Source organism: Neolamprologus brichardi, chromosome 9 (assembly GCF_056152115.1).
Source record: "Neolamprologus brichardi isolate AB-2024 chromosome 9, ASM5615211v1, whole genome shotgun sequence".
Classification (NCBI taxonomy): domain Eukaryota; kingdom Metazoa; phylum Chordata; class Actinopteri; order Cichliformes; family Cichlidae; genus Neolamprologus; species Neolamprologus brichardi.
Window position 1 is genome coordinate 9,725,001 of NC_142112.1, and position 17,043 is coordinate 9,742,043.

Consider the following 17,043-nt stretch of genomic DNA (forward strand, 5'->3'; position numbering starts at 1 on the left):
CTTCTTCAAAGGGATAGAAAAGGTGACAGAGAGAAGTAAGACAAAAGGGACACGATAGGAGAGAGGAGAGCCGGAAGGGGGGCGCCCAATCTGGCTTCCCACACCTCCCCGCCGGATCAGGCTGTGCGCTCTACGTCCCCACTGCCTCCCAGAAAAGGGAAGAAGAGCAGAGGGAAGAAGAGCGGAGTATTTCTTTTCTCTCGTGGTTAGCTGACTGCCTTAGCTGCCCAAGTGATGTCAGCCCTTTTTAATCATAGCCAGTGACTGGTCCTCTCAGCAGTGTTAGCTAATTCTCTTATAGCCTGCCGTTGCGCCTGTCCTCTGATCCCAATCTCTCTAAGCAGTTTTGCTGTGGTACTGGCAACAAAGCCCCTGCACCCCACTTCCACCGGGCGCACCTTGATCTTCCAGCCTCTATCCTCTGCCTCAGCTGCCAAGTTGGCATACCGCAGCTTCTTACGCTCAAATGCTTCCTCAGTTGCTTCCTCCCATGGTAACGTCAGCTCAATGACATACACAAGTTTTAGGAGTTAGACCAAAGAACATGGTAGTTGTTACGATCTCTGTGGGAAAAATTAGCCTCTGATCCAAGTCCACTTGCATCTGCCAATCCCTGGCGGCCTTCAGCGGGCCCAGGTCTGGGGTTGAGGGGCTTGTCCTCGGCTTGTCTCCTTCCCAGACAAATGTTAATGAAAGCTGACGCTCCTCTTGGTTAGTGAAAGGTTGAGCGTTGATGGATTTTCTTTTGCACTCAACTTTCTCAGCTAGACACCTGAGGACCTGGTTGTGCCTCCATGTGTATCTGCCCTGAGTAAGGCTAGTCCTACAACCAACCAAGATGTGCTTGAGTGTGGCTGGGAGGACTTAGTTAGAGTTTAATCCTTTTTAAATTAAGGCTGTAACATGACAAAAAGTACTAACTAATAGTTTGTTTAGCTTTGTCCTTTGTTTCTCTGTTTCCACCCAGTCCTTGTCCTCACACACCAACATGTTCAGCAGATGTCTATGACCCCTCAACTAGCCTGGCTCTGCCAGAAGTCTTTTCTTGTTAAAAGGCCACCAGCGGCAGTGCTGCTCATCAGAGATTGCTTAATCATTACTGTTGCTGGTCTTTTTCTTATTATATAAAGTCCCTTAAAATGGTCTAAATTAAACTGTATGGTAAGAAACTTACAAATGTGCTGGGCTCTCCAGTATCCAGCCAGTTCAACAGATGCATTTTAACTATCTTCTAAATCGCAGAAATCCAACTATACAGACGATGACGAAATTATTGGCCCTCATTATGAAAAAAAAAATTTCCCCAAGAGCTGTAAAACATAGAAAGTTCGTCCAGGTTTGATGGTCCTTGGTCTTCAGTTCACCCCACAGTTTTTCCATGGGGGTCAAGTCAAGGTGTTGTGAAGGCCAATCACTGATGTTTCCTTTGGTCTTCTGGATGCAGTTCTTCACCAGAAGCTGCATCAGCTTTGGACTGTTGGAGGTCAAAGCAACGATCCAGACTCAAGTTTTCTTTAAAATCTCCACATATCCTTTCTTCAGGACTCCTTCCACCTTAACAAGAATCTCAGTTCCAGATGTACTGAAGCATAATACTCATACTATAATGTTTCACTTTGCTGCACGGTGTCCTGTTGAACTGTGTTTGATCTGTGTACAGTCAACAAGGTAATAAAGATGCAGTCCTGTATGAGTGTGTGTGCGTATGTGTGTGTATCTGTCGGTGCACAAGCACCTACCAATGACCCTGGCCTGGAGTCTGACCTTTAGACTGCTGTCTTTTCTCCCTCTGGTTACCATGGTGATCTCCTCCTGTTGCACCCCCTCCTGGTGAGTTCTGTACTCACATGTTACCTTTACACCTCCTAAAGAGAACGAGGGAGTGAGGAAGGAGACAAGTTATTCATACGCAGTTTGCACCACGCTGAGTCCAATGAACTTTAGAAACATCATCAATGCAGTTAAAGGAATACTTTAGCCCCAGATGTACCAACCCTGTGCTGCAGCATATCTATGTCTAATGTATCAAAGACTGCATTTACCTCATGCAGCAAAGAACAGAACATTCAGCACTCCTAACTCTAAAAAGCACAGACTCAGTAACTGTGATGCCATCTTAACCTTGAGTGAAATTTTTCAAAGACGATGTTCTAATGTAATGCTTAAATAAGTTGCAGTCTTCTTCAAATGCTTAAATAAGTTGCAGTCTTCTTCAAACGTTTTGCTATAAAAGGAAACTTTGAGATTGGTATTCGGCTCGACGGCCGTCTGGGTTTTTTTGCCTGAAGTATTCTGGGACACAGCCAGAGGACAGACAGTTGGTACGTGCAGAAACAAACAGTGAAAGCTTGAAGAACGTTTTCGTTGCACCACACATCTTTAAAGCTCGTCCTCAGAGACTCAGTCTGTTCACTGAAAGCCATCAGTGCTTTCATTCTTGTTATTGTACCTGAACACTCTTCTCCTTACCCTCCCTCTTGTCTTATTGTCTTTATTCATCCAGGGTAGCCATTTTGGACACTGTGGACCGGCATGTCTATTACACACTTTGCTGTGACAGTGGGTTGAACGTCCACACTCCAGTGAATTCATGTGTTGGTATCTTCCCCTCTAATTACAACCCAGTTCTTGCTTATCCAGGACATTGAAGCTCTTGCTGGACGGGGAAATTCAGGAATGTGGTTGATTTATTTTTTTGTGGCTGTTCTTTGAAGACTAGATCCATGCAGCTGCAATGAAGGAGAGCTGACTGGTTTGTTTGGTTTAGCTCCTTAGTGCTAAACCAAGCCTGGGAGGTGTTGAGCTGCTGGAGAGATGAATCCAGCTGTTTCTGCTGAGACACTGGCAACAGCAGTCAGCAGTCAGCTGACTCTTGATCTCAAACCTGCTCGAGAGCAGAGATCTGTTATTGCAGTACTGAGATGCTTGGGTCAGGCAGAGACAGTGTCACAGCTAGGGATGGGTATCGTTTAGGTTTTATCCGATACCAGTGCCAAACCGGTACTTTTGAAACGGTGCCGGTGCTTAAACGGTGCTCAAACCGGTGCTTAAAGAATGGAGAACACAAAATTGGTCCAAAAACCTCTCATGTTCAGCTGTTTTTTTGTAAAAAGATAACAATGTTAGCCTTTTCTGCAGCTATGGGGCATATATGGTATCACTCTTGGCTGGAAGCAGTGCTTAAACAATGGAAAAAACACAAACTTTGTCCAAAAACCTCTCATGTTTAACTGTTTCCCACTTTTTCTTTGGTCGTTTTAGCCTTTTTGGCCAGGGTGAAGGGAGTATCTGCCATCAAACAAGAAGACAGCTGCATGTAGCTACGACGGTGTTTGCTAGTTCACCTTACATGCATTAATGTAATAACGTGGTTAGCCTACTCAACGTAAATTACACGCCTAATTTTTTTTTTTTTTTTTTAAACGCTATGCGTCACTAGGTGTTTCATCGGATTCGAGGTGTTACCTCCTTTGCAAAGTAACTAAGTAACTAACTCCGGGTCCGATAACAGGCACCACACCCGCAGTAGATGCGCTCGGTGTGAGGTCTCGCAGCAAGCTATCAAATACGGCGCATTTCTCGGCTTTTAAAAAAACGCTATGCGTCGCCAGGTGTTTCATCAGATTTGAGGTGTTACCTCCTTTGACAGTATCACAGTATCAGCTTAAAGCACTTGTTGCAGCTGCTGAGTTTGCATCTTTTGCTGTGAAGTACAGCCAGGCTTTGACCGCTTCGCTTTGGGCATTTTTAATCTGTAGCTCTGCTCTAAAAGAAGGTACGTACCTGGACCCGCCTACTATCCTCGGAAACGTAAAATGATTGGCTAGAATCTAAAGTGTATCACAGCTCAGGAAAAAAAGCTCTGAAATAAAGCAGCAAAGTGTGCGCTGCTTTTCGGTCTGGTTACTACCGTTTATGTACCCATCCCTAGTCACAGCTGTATGGAGAGCTGAGCTTTGGCATACTATTACAGACGAGAGCTCAAATACTGGGTCTGCTGACACGAGGCAGACTCGAGTTTTGTTCTACGTAGGCTTCCAGGATCGCTTTTAACCCAAGATGGCTTATGCTCAATTTATTCACACGGACTAATCAGTGTAATGTAATACAATCATTCAGTTACTCAGGGTTTTAATTTAGGTTCGTACTTTCAAAAATAGTGAGGTGTTACCAATAATCTCAGCACAGAGACGCTGCCACAGACAGTAGACACTAACGCCATGTTTTGGTTTCGTTTTTAGGTTTTCACTTCCTGGTGTTGGGAAATGTGACCATGCACATACATTTTCCTTAGGATGTCTTTCTCCCCTAACCCCAATCAGTCGCAGTAGATGGCCCCGCCCCTTCCTGAGCCTGGTTCTGCTGGAGGTTTCTTCCTGTTAAAAGGGAGTTTTTCCTTCCCACTCTCACCAAAGTGCTGCTCATAGGGGGTCATATGATTATTGTGGGGTCTTTACCTTATAATATAAAGCACCTTGAGGCGACTGTTGTGAATTGGTGATATATAAATTTGAATTTCAAAATACATTTCTTGGTTACAGACTTGTGTTGTGCTTGTGTGAAAAAGTAATAACACAAGTGAGGACACTGCTGGACAGAGTCTAAGGATCCTTAGACTACAGACTTACTGCTGGGCAGAGAACCTAACCCACCGTGGTCACCTGCTCTGTGCAGCAACAGTCTGCTCCACAACACTGCAGGTTAGACATATGTGCAAGCATGTCCTGAAGTATTCCTGTACACCTATACTCACCCTCCAGTGTGGAGTTAATACGCTGCACCCGCAGGCTGGGCGGCCTCCGAGATGGAGAAGAGGATGGAAGACATGAGAGCTCTTTGCCCAGTGTGGGGACATCTGGGACAGTGAAGACAATCTCATAACAGTGGTGGCTCTTCAGGAAACCAGCCTTGACAGAGGAGCGACGTGTTAGAGGCAGAGAGTAGAAAACATTGGATCAAATAGCTCAGGAGGATGTGGGCTAACACAGCCCGTGGTGTCACATTTTCATGGCTCAGTTTAAGGTTGTTTTGTTGTTCCACCATTCCTCAGTCGGACTTTACATTTTACAAATGTATCCGGATGAAACATCCATGAACATGGAAATCAATCAAATCGTAAACCAGGAGACTTCCTCTACTCATTCGTGAAAACACCTTGTGGTCATTTTATCAACACTTCACCTGAAAAATCGCTGACAATGATGAAATCATGACGAACAACTGTGTTCGTTTGACGGTGTGCAGACACACCTTCACCAAGTAGCTGCCATCCTTCTCTGAGACAGCAATGAGCGTAGCGACGTTTGACTGGTCGTCTCTCCGTGTTGGAGAGCCAGGGGGCTCGTCATCGTCAGGGAAACGCACCCCACCTGCTTTGGACGTAGAGCCTGGGGACAGACAGGTAACATCAAACCACGGCAGCCGTAGAAATGAACACAACTGCTGTCAGCGTGTTTGCTGAGATGGAGAACAGCAAACCGATGCAATCTGAGAGCATAACACCAACTACTGTACTGTCACATTATTAGGTACACCTGTTCCACTGCTCATCACAGCGATCCAAACATCGAATCAGCCTTTGACATCAGCAGGAACTTAAAGCATTTAGACAGGACGGCCTGCTGGAGCTCAAACTGAGCATCAAAGTAAGAAAGATGAACGTGGCATGGTTCATGATGTCAGGCGGGCTGCTGTGAGTATTTCAGACATTGTCGATGGGCTGGGATTATCCTGCATAATCATGTCTACTATCACCAAGGTTAGACAAGAGCAGACGGACTCCAACAGCCTCAACAGTCACCAGATTTCAGTCCAGCACAGCATCCTTGGGATGTGCATGAAAGGGAAATTTGGATGAGCAACGCTGGACAGTATTCAGGAAAGTGAGCGATCTGGAGCTGTAGCTGACAAAAGTACAAAATGCTTAAGTGAGAAGTGATCAACACAGTTGCAAATGAAAATCTTTAGTAGTGAAGCACGTGTAGAGACAGCACAGTGTGTGTGAAGACAATGAGATTGTTTGATGTGGGTGAGGAGGTGTGTTACTGATTTGAGAACCAACTAAAAGACTTTTGTGCTGTGGGCCAGTTGAGCCAAAACGACCTAAAAAATTGTAGTAAAACATATATTTATATAGATGCGACTCACAGCAACAGCTGCTTCAAAGAAACATCTGGATGGGCTATGTGCTGGACCAGTGCTTCCTACAGCACCAACTGTAACTCATCAGCTGCAGAGCGATGCAGCACAGACACGATGTGATATTCCCACGTCTGTCTCAGTTAGACAGCTTCCTCTACAGTTTGTGAATCAATATGAAAAATGCTTCCAAACTGGTTGTAGCTCCATAGGACACACAGCGATTGTCATGTGGTACTTTTCTACTCTGCTTAAGCACTCAGAGAACAGCTGGTAGCAGCAGACCATCGACAAATCAGAAGGTGGGTGGTTTAGATTCTCCTGCTCTTAGATTACAAAGATGAGCAGAAGGTGTGAGGCTGATGAGAATCTGTGACCAAAGCAACACAAGCGACAGACCAAAGGACCCCGTCGTTGTGATTCACTGATGCTAAAACTTCAGTGTTGGATGAGTTACAGCAGAGAGGATGTAAACTACATGGCATAACGCAGTCAGAACATTTCGATGAGCTGGATTGTTTTTAGTGCTCATTTTCAGTGCAGACACATGTTTTTAGAAACATACAGGAAAAAACAACAAACAGAGCCGTTAAAAGCACAGTGATAAATATCATGTGCTTTCTGCATGTGTCAGGCCCTCATTCAAATCACCTGTACCTGTACTACTCGCCACTTTATCACTAAACTGGATACAGCGCCCCCTGGTGGTTTCAAATAAAGGCCAGTCACACAAGTAGCGTTCATAAACACACAAGCAGCATCACACTCACCTTTTCTTCCTGTTGCCATGGTGATGTGGTTAGGATTTAGGTTAGACAAAACCTGAGTGCTGTCATCACTGACCTGAGTATGAGAGCACAGACAGAGAGCACGGTGTCACAGATATCACACGCTCTCTTCCTCCACGTCCTTCTTTGTCCTGTTGTCCCATCTTTAGTCTATTATATCCCTTCGATATGAATACTAATCAAATATAATCTGTCACTGATTTGTTTTCCATCAGTCCGAGACCACAAATTGATTATTTGAATAGAACAACTGCCACTCTCCTTTATGACCTGCAGCTGGTCTGATCTGAAGAACTAAGAAAACACAGGAGCCGAAGTTCATTTTGATCCATTTCTAATTTCAGCTCAAAGCAGCAGCCTTGTAAAGGAAAAGTATGTGCAGAGATAAAACTGCAGCAATCAGATCATGGTGACAGAAAAGAGCCACAGGACGAGCCCGGAGCCATGGGCTGGGCACCGAGAGCAGAGAGGGGAACAAGAACAAGTGCACAAAAGTTTGCTGTTGCTTTCAGCTCTTCGCAGTAGTTTTTCTACAGAGTCAGATAAACACACAACAAGAGACATGCACAGCACATGGCACAGTGTGCTGTTCTGGCCCACAGACAGGTGTCAGCTAAATTATTTGTTATAGAGCATAAAGAGTTCACTGCATCACAGGTCACAGGTTGTCTTAGTAAAAAAATAAATATGATCCATGTATTTATTGCTATTTCACTGTCACATAGGCGTTTTTATTATGGTAGTTTTTGTTTTTTATTGCACAAGATGGTAACAATGAAACAGGTTTTCACTGTTGTGTGGTCTGATTACCAGCACTGATATCTCCTCTCTTCTACTATGTAAAGCTTCCCTATTTAAATTAAATAAATAAGAAAATATTATTTTAAAAAATTAGTAAAATTCAAGAAATCCAACTGAAATGAGTTGAATGATGATTACTCGATATTGTAGCCTGCCCATTAAATTATTAGAGGCTTTCTTCTAATTCCAAGATTATCAGTAACAATTACAACATAGTAATCCAGCGATTGTTTGTCTTACAAGACATTTAAATGGATTTTTGCTGCAGTGCTTCACAAATGAAGCTGGATCCCGTACAGCTGCGTCCGCGCTACACACAAATCTAAAAGGTGAAAATCGTCTGTGCTGTTTTTATCACAGCGTGTCCAGAAGTCACAAAGCTTTTGGAATCACTTTAATATACAGAGCTGAAACGTGTCAATGTCACGGGAGCTTAAAGAGGACAACACCCATCCTGCTCAGCTGTGCGGAGGGAAGCAGGCACCTGAGGGCTTTCAACACTGGGCAATAATGCGCTACACAACCATTCGGGATGCATGATAATAAAAGCAGGGTGCTACTTACAGGAACTGTGTCAACCCGTCAAACACAGATCCGCCCATCCAGTCTGTATCCTGCACCAACCTGCTGCTACAGCTAAACACACGCAGTCACAGGAAGTACGTACCGCTTAGTTCAGATCATCCGAGCTGCGCGCTTCCCGCTCCGGCGTCCGTCTTTGGGCAGCTGGCAGCTGATGCTGCTGTGCTCTACATGCACACTCACGTGTCCCGCGCGCGGACTCCTCGGCGGACACGCGCGTGTAGCAGACAGCCACACAGATGGTCACCGTTACATAACAAGGCGCGTCAGATGGGTCCAAATGTCTCCACCGCGGCGTTAAGGCCTCACACGTGTAAGACTCAAAGCAGAGTGTACCTGGTCAAATGTCTGTTTCTACTATTTCCATTTATTATTTCAGGATTTTACCCTGAAATGTTAACTGTACCGTACTTGTCCTAAATCTTGCCACTTATATAAGATCAAACCTCCAACCTTGCCATTAGTAGATGACCTGCCCAAATCTCCTGAGACACATTTATGTACTTAGAGAATTTAGAGGCACTCTGAACAACCTGAAGATGCCCAGTGAGTCAAACGTCACCCAAGGTAGGCACCAGGCACGTGCAGAGGGGGGGGGGGGGGGGGGCTAGAGGGGCTTGAGCACCCGCCCCTTTCCTGATGGGTGCCCAAAGTGCCCTTTTCTTGAGGCAACTTTTTTTTTTTAAAAATTATTTATTTTTTTTAATGTGTGTGGGCGTGCGGAGTCCTGTCTGTGCCCCTCAACAATAATATTTAACTCTTAATCACAGTTTTGCTAAACAAAAGGATCTGGCTTGCATCAGTCACATGATCACATTTAACCAATGATCGCCCCTGACGGCAGAACGCGCTGGTTACGAGCCGGGAACGAGCTCACAAAGAGCACACGCATTTTTTGCGGTCCGGAGCTGTAGGAGAAACACAAATTAACTCAGAGACAGACTGATGCGACAAAACCAGTAAGTAGGTGTACAGCGTACACTGTAGTGTATAGCACACAGGAGTGTTAGCTTATTATGTACACGTTGGTAAGCTGTCTTGTTGCAACTGACGAACTGAAACAAACGAGCGTGCTGTGTGTGCAACAGCGTGACAAACATTACCTGTCCTTTTATTAACCGCACAAGTAGTGCTGGTCATAGCTGCTGGCTACCTGTGTAAGGCTGTCATGGGTCTGTAGCTCTGTCACAGTTTTAGGGAACATATTTAGTTTTAAAGTAAGTTTCCGGGCTTTTCCTGCCTTTCTGGGGGGATTATATTTCACTAAAAATGATCTAATATGCATGTCCACATAATTATGCATTATTATAATTATAATATATTAAAAAACACACGCTGTATTTTAAAGAACATACATTAAGAAGCAGATTATATTAGATTTATATTTTAAATAAGACAAAATTTGGATTTCACAGCAGTAAAATTATTGTATCTCTACAGTTTAAAAATGTAATAAGCTTTGCCCCTGCACAGAGTGGATAGTGAAAGAAATGGAATCATCATAATGACATTATTTCATATTTATTACTTCCCCCTCCTCATTGCTTTATTATTGTAGCTCTAGTAATAAATAATAATGTAAGGATTCTGGATCAGCACAGTGATGCCCATAGTATATACAGTATTCTGAAGAAGGTCTAAAATGTCACTGTGTGTGCGTGCATGTGTGGTTTTATTTAGATGGATTTTTTAAAAATAATTATTACTCATGATATAACATTGTCCAGACACGGCTGGTAAGGACATGAGGAGGAAACAGTAGGAGCTGTGTGAGGCTACTAAAGGCAGTGCTATAACATTTTTCTGTCATCATTTTATTATAGATTAAGTGCAAGAGTTGTTAGGTGTGGATAATTAGATTATAGTTTATTGCAATAGCAAGTTGTGCCTTGTTCTCAGATAGACAGCAAGTGGAGAGTGATATATGAAATGATGGGATGGAAGGAAGAAGAGAAGCAAAGAGTGATTCACAGGCAGAGCCTAATTTATTTCTCACAGTTTTTTGTTGCCTTATGGTTCCAAGCGCTGTCACCAATCTTTGCATTTTGTTATTATCTCATGACACTTGTTTAATCAGCTACCATCTCTCCTATGGACTTTTTAATGTCTACAGTCTCAGATCAACACAGCCCTGCCCTCCAGCACTATCAGCAGCAACCCCTCAACAGCAACATTGTACCCATCAGGTAAAACATCGGCTATGTTTACTTTGCCTTGTGAAGGAATCATCATAAATACATTATTTCATATTTCATATTTCATATTTATTACTTCCCCCTCCTCATTGCTTTATTATTGTAGCTCTAGTAATAAATAATAATGTAAGGATTCTGGATCAGCACCGTGATGCCCATAGTGTATACAGTATTCTGAAGAAGGTCTAAAATGTCCCTGTGTGTGCGTGCATGTGTGGTTTTATTTACTCACACCCTGGGCCATCTGACCTCAGGAATTCGCATGATAAGGTGGGGCCAGGTTTATATCTGACCACCAAGTTTATATCTGGGACTCTCCACCATTTGACCTTAGAACTGAAGAAGCTTCTGGGATGAAGGTGAAACGTCTTCAAGTAACTTAAAGAAGTCCAGACGCTTTTCTTTGCAAGCTCCTTTGACTACGATGACCTGGATGACTGAGAACCTTCACAGACACAACACCCACATGTATTGTTTTAACCCACTACAAGATCGTTAATCAACTTGTCCATCTTTGTCTTGCAAGGCTGCATCCTGTGGAGCCTCGTATGCAATCACCAGATAAGAAGTTGTTTTTTCCTGAACTTGTACTCCACCCATGAGTGTTACGTGAGTAGGACAGTATATAATAAAGTTTGAGCAGATGCTTGGTGCGCATTTCTGCACTGACTCTGTAGTTGACAGATCGTGCACAGAAATCGTCCATGTACATGAATTAACTCTGGGCCCGTGATTCTTTGCCTTCCTGAGGTTTTTCTCCTTACATTTCTTGGTCCTCCGAGCCGGAGTTGGAAAAAGCAACTCGATTGTTGTGACTCCAAACCAGAGATCTACCTGTATCCTGTCGCCGTGGGGGGCCCGTACCGCAGACTGTCGACAGCCTCCTCAAGGAAGGAGTGAAAGTCCTGGGACGTAAAAAATTCAGGTTCAGGCCGGTTAAGCGGTCCACGGCGCTGGGATCCAGTGAAAGATCTCAAACATAGACGGAGAGATCTTGGAAAGGTAAAGAATCCACTCAATCACACTCGCGTAAAACGGAAATAGGTTTCACCCGCCGAAAGGGTTTGACAGTCTAATCCACTGTACGGATTTCTAAAAATACGTGTAATAAGGTTAACTCACTGTAAGGGTTCATAGGACTAATCCGCCGAAAGGATTGTAAAGTAAAACACGTTAAAGGTCTCACCCGCCGTAAGGGTTTAGGAGTGATCCGCCGCAAGGATCTGCGCGACTGTGTGTAAATGTCTGTGTTTTCTGTGTGTCGGAAGTAAGTGATTTTTTACAGCACAATAAGTTGCTGAACTACTTCCATTGTTACTGTCTTTTTATTTACTGTAAGGAGCTCAAGTACTGGTGACAAAGGGGAAAGGTTGGGTTTCATCCCATAAAACTGGCACCGCTTCATGAGTAGTATGAAGTAGAAGGATGTGTCAGCAACCACCCCCGCGTCTCGTGCCAGAGACGGCCCTGCAGTTGTGTGATAATGGGTAATCAGCCCACCAAACTCACTGCTGACGAGCAGTGGCTAGAGAAAAATGTCCAGGCGCCGGACAAATTAGTGTTTATACATGGAGATCAAAGTAGTTTAAAGTAGTTTAAAAAGGGTTGGAAACAGACCCGACTGAATAATGAAAAAAATAAACGAACGGCAAAATTAAATTACAACTTATCTTTAATGTATTCATACTAATAATAGCAAGAATAACAACCTGTAAACTGGTATTAATGATGAAATAATATTAATATGAAGAGGTACCTCAGTCAGTTATGATGTGAGGTAGATAATTGTTGAAAGTAATCTGCATTAAGCTTAGGGTTGCTCAAATTCAGTACAATGACATATGAAGTAAAATAGGTAAATATTTTAACTAATTAAGTGCATAGAGGCACTTGACCTGCTTGAAAACTTGTCATCCTGGATGAGACTTTGCTGAGATATAGAGCAAACCTATAATAACAACTAATATGCTGAACCCTGTATGAAACAGCTGAAAACTACATGACGGAGAAGCTGAATTGAATATGAAAGTGCAAGTCTTTGCCACTGTGGGGCAAACCACGCAACCACTGTGTGAGGTTGCGTTGTGGTCTTTTCTGAGCTGATGAGCAAGCTACACATTATCAGATCAGGAGCTGGCTGAGAACTCTTCAAAGAGAGGAAAGCAGAACTATGATAACTGTGATAACTGGAGTGTGCAGAGTTTCCGTGAGCAGTTTTCCTGCATCTTGACTCATGTGTGTATTCAATTCAATTCAATTCAATTTTATTTATATAGCGCCAAATCACAACAAATGTCGCCTCAAGGCGCTTCATAGATACAGAGAAAAACCCAACAATCATATGACCCCCTATGAGCAAGCACTTTGGCGACAGTGGGAAGGAAAAACTCCCTTTTAACAGGAAGAAACCTCCGGCAGAACCAGGCTCAGGGAGGGGCGGCCATTTGCTGCGACCGGTTGGGGTGAGAGAAGGAAGACAGGATAAAGACATGCTGTGGAAGAGAGACAGAGATTAATAACAGATATGATTCAATACAGAGAGGTCTATTAATACATAGTGAGTGAGAAAGGTGACTGGAAAGGAAAAACTCAATGCATCATGGGAATCCCCCGGCAGCCTACATCTATTGCAGCATAACTAAGGGAGGATTCAGGGTCACCTGGTCCAGCCCTAACTATATGCTTTAGCAAAAAGGAAAGTTTTAAGCCTAATCTTAAAAGTAGAGATAGTGTCTGTCTCCTGAATCCAAACTGGAAGCTGGTTCCACAGAAGAGGGGCCTGAAAACTGAAGGCTCTCCCTCCCATTCTACTTTTAAATACTCTAGGAACAACAAGTAGGCCTGCAGAGCGAGAGTGAAGTGCTCTAATAGGGTAATATGGTACTACAAGGTCATTAAGATAAGATGGGGCCTGATCATTTAAGACCTTGTATGTGAGGAGCAAGATTTTGAATTCAATTCTGGATTTAACAGGAAGCCAATGAAGGGAAGCCAAAACAGGAGAAATATGCTCTCTCTTTCTAGTCCCTGTCAGTACTCTTGCTGCAGCATTTTGGATTAGCTGAAGGCTTTTCAGTGAGTTTTTTGGACATCCTGATAATAATGAATTGCAGTAGTCCAGCCTGGAAGTAATAAATGCATGAACTAGTTTTTCAGCGTCACTCTGAGACAGGATATTTCTAATTTTAGAGATGTTGCGCAAATGGAAGAACGCAGTCTTACATATTTGTTTAATATGTGCGTTGAAGGACATATCCTGGTCAAAAATGACTCCAAGGTTCCTCACAGTGTTACTGGAGGCCAAGGTAATGCCATCCAGAGTAAGAATCTGCTTAGATACCATATTTCTAAGCTTTTCAGCGCCGAGTACAATGACCTCAGTTTTATCTGAGTTAAGAAGCAGAAAGTTAGTGGCCATCCAAGTCTTTATGTCTTTAAGACATTCCTGCAGTTTAACTAATTGGTGTGTGTTATCTGGCTTCATGGACAGATAGAGCTGGGTGTCATCTGCATAGCAGTGAAAATGTATGCTATGTCTTCTAATGATGCTGCCTAGGGGAAGCATGTATAATGTAAACAGAATTGGTCCTAGCACTGAACCCTGTGGAACTCCATAATTAACCTCAGTGTGTGAAGAGGACTCTCCATTTACATGCACAAATTGGAGTCTATTAGATAGATATGATACAAACCACTGCAGTGCAGTACCTGTAATACCTACAGCATGTTCTAATTGCTCTAATAGGATATTATGGTCAACAGTATCGAATGCTGCACTAAGGTCAAGAAGGACAAGCACAGAGATGAGTCCACTGTCAGAGGCCATAAGAAGATCATTTGTAACCTTCACTAAAGCTGTTTCTGTGCTGTGATGAACTCTGAAACCTGACTGAAACTCTTCAAATAAACCATTCCTCTGCAGATGATCTGTTAGCTGTTTGACAACTACTCTTTCAAGGATTTTTGATATGAAAGGAAGGTTGGAGATTGGCCTATAATTAGCTAAGACTGCTGGGTCTAGAGATGGCTTTTTGAGTAAAGGTTTAACTGCAGCCACCTTGAAGGCCTGTGGTACATAGCCGATTATTAGAGATAGGTTGATCATATATAAGATCGAAGAATTAATCAATGGCAGGACTTCTTTGAGCAGTTTTGTAGGAATGGGGTCTAAAAGACACGTTGATGGTTTGGAGGAAGTAATTATTGAAGTTAACTCAGAAAGATCGATTGGAGAAAAAGAGTCTAACTTAACATCAATGGTACTAAGAGTAGCTGTAGATAATATTACATCTGTGGGATGATTATTGGTAATTTTTTCTCTAATGATAAAAATTTTATTTGTGAAGAAGTTCATGAAGTCATCACTAGTTAACGTTAAAGGGATGGTTGGCTCAAAAGAGCTCTGACTTTTTGTCAGCCTGGCTACAGTGCTGAAGAGAAACCTGGAGTTGTTCTTATTTTCTTCAATCAGTGATAAGTAGTAAGCTGTTCTGGCTTTGCGGAGGGCTTTCTTATAAAGCAACAAACTATTTCTCCAGGCTAAATGATGATCCTCTAAATTTGTGACACGCCATTTCCTCTCCAGATTACGAGTCATCTGCTTTAGGGTACGTGTTTGAGAATTATACCACGGGGTCAGGTACTTCTGATTAGAGACCTTAGTTTTCACTGGAGCTACAGTATCCAGAGTCGTACGTAGTGAGGAGGTGAAATTATTAACAAGATAATCGACCTCTGTTGGGGTAGCGTTCAGATAGCTGCTCTGCTCTGTGTTGGTACAGGGCATTGACGATGATAACAGTGGCTGGATTATATTCTTAAACTTAGTTACAGCGCTTTCAGAAAGACATCTACTTTGATAAAGTCCACTCTCCACTGCTGCGTAATCAATTATTGTAAATGTAAATGTTATCAGGAAATGATCAGACAGGAGAGGGTTTTCAGGAAACACTGTTAAATGTTCAGTTTCTATGCCATATGTTAAAACAAGATCTAGAGTGTGATTAAAGTGGTGGGTGGGTTCTTTTACATTTTGAGAGAAACCAATTGAGTCTAACAACAGATTAAATGCCATGTTGAGGCTGTCATTTTTAGTATCAACATGGATGTTAAAATCACCCACAATAATTATTTTATCTGAGCTCAGAACTAAATTAGATATAAAGTCTGAGAAATCAGACAGAAACTAGTGTAGAGTGTTCATAGCATCATGTTTTAGTTTATTTGTTTTGGTGGGTTGAAAAATAGTTAAATAAACTTGTGATCATATTTATGGATCACGATAGCACATGCCATTGGCCAAATGATTTATTTACGCAGATGAAAAAAGTGAGTGTGAATGTGTCTGACGTCACAGTGTTTTTGTGCGCTGTGTAAAAGTAATTGCCTCTGATTGTGAGAGCGGTGATTCTGCAGGTCACCAGCTATTAAAAAAAAAAAAAAAAGAGTGAAAAAGTGACAAAATTTACATTGTAGATGAAAAATAATCATAGGAAAAAGGTTTTGTGTTGATCAGCCAAGAGCAACTACAATCTCATTTTCTGCTTTTAAGAAAGGACAGTACACAAAAAAAGAGAGCGAGAGAGTTGTGTGTGTTGGTTAAGCAGTGATAATAATAATGAATATGTTTTAGTTTGTCACTTTCAGGTGACAAGCAGACCTGAATCAATTTTCCACATGCAGCGGTCGGAAGAAAGTTATAGTTTAACATCATTGGAAACATTCAGGCCAAGTTTCTGGCTAACTTATTTACAGCACCATGTGTCTCTCAAACTCACAAGCGAGCTCTCACTCCTCCCTGAAGACAAGGAATGCAGCTCCAAAGAGCAATAACATGGCAGATAAAGAGACAGCAGCAAAGTCCTGGGCAAAGAGTCCCAGCAAGCAGCAGCAGTGTGGACAAACAGCATCAGAGAAGAAGAGCAAACCCATCATCCTGCCTGATTGGATGAATGGCACTGGGTTCCCAACAAGCTGCAAATTCACTGTGCATGTGACAAGAACGTTTGAGGAGAACTGAGGAGACTGTTGGAGTTTGACATTTGCCACTTTTGGAGAAAATGGCAAGAAGAGACTGTGAAACACAGGACAAAGCTGCAGGAGAACTGCCTGCTATTGGACTGTTGAAGTGGGAGAGGACAACAGAGTGAGAGGAGTGGTGAGAACACATAGGAATTTTGTTTTTAATATGGGAAATCAAAATTTGGGTTAGCAAACCTGGGGAAAAGAAAACTGACTGCTTAAGTGGGAAAATTGTGAAGGAGTCTGAAACACTGCAAAAAGAAACATACAAAATCACACAGACAAGCAGAACATGCATTAACCCTACTAACACTTCCAAATACAAGAGAACTCATGAAGATTAGACAACATCTTAAGCATGTGAGTCTGTTTACCATCTTGTCCAAGTCACTTAGTGTGATAAGAAGTGATGCAAAGATCAATGGACTCATAGCACATCAGTTACAAAATGATTAAATAATAGCAGAGAAGTGTGTAGGAAAGGCAGCTTTAAGAACATGCTCTGCTGGAGATGCAGC

General features: G+C 42.7%; 1 protein-coding gene across 4 annotated transcripts in view; it reads right to left on the bottom strand.

Annotated features, from left to right (window-relative positions):
• Positions 1–8,542, bottom strand: part of adisspa (adipose secreted signaling protein a) — an 11,176-nt gene extending 2,634 nt beyond the window's left edge. Inside the window, exons 1-5 of one of the 4 annotated variants that reach the window (XM_006809646.2) lie at positions 8,395–8,542; positions 6,909–6,981; positions 5,251–5,387; positions 4,754–4,907; positions 1,765–1,865 (exon numbers count right to left, since the gene is read on the bottom strand). In XM_006809646.2, coding sequence (XP_006809709.1) covers positions 1,765–1,865; positions 4,754–4,907; positions 5,251–5,387; positions 6,909–6,927 — 411 coding nt within the window. In that variant the 5' untranslated portion in view covers positions 6,928–6,981; positions 8,395–8,542. Of the gene's footprint in view, positions 1–1,566; positions 1,866–4,753; positions 4,908–5,250; positions 5,388–6,908; positions 6,982–8,291; positions 8,375–8,394 lie in introns of those variants that run through there. The other 3 variants (XM_006809644.2, XM_006809645.2, XM_087845583.1) reach the window with 3 other exon arrangements.
• Between the last annotated feature and the right edge of the window lie 8,501 nt (positions 8,543–17,043).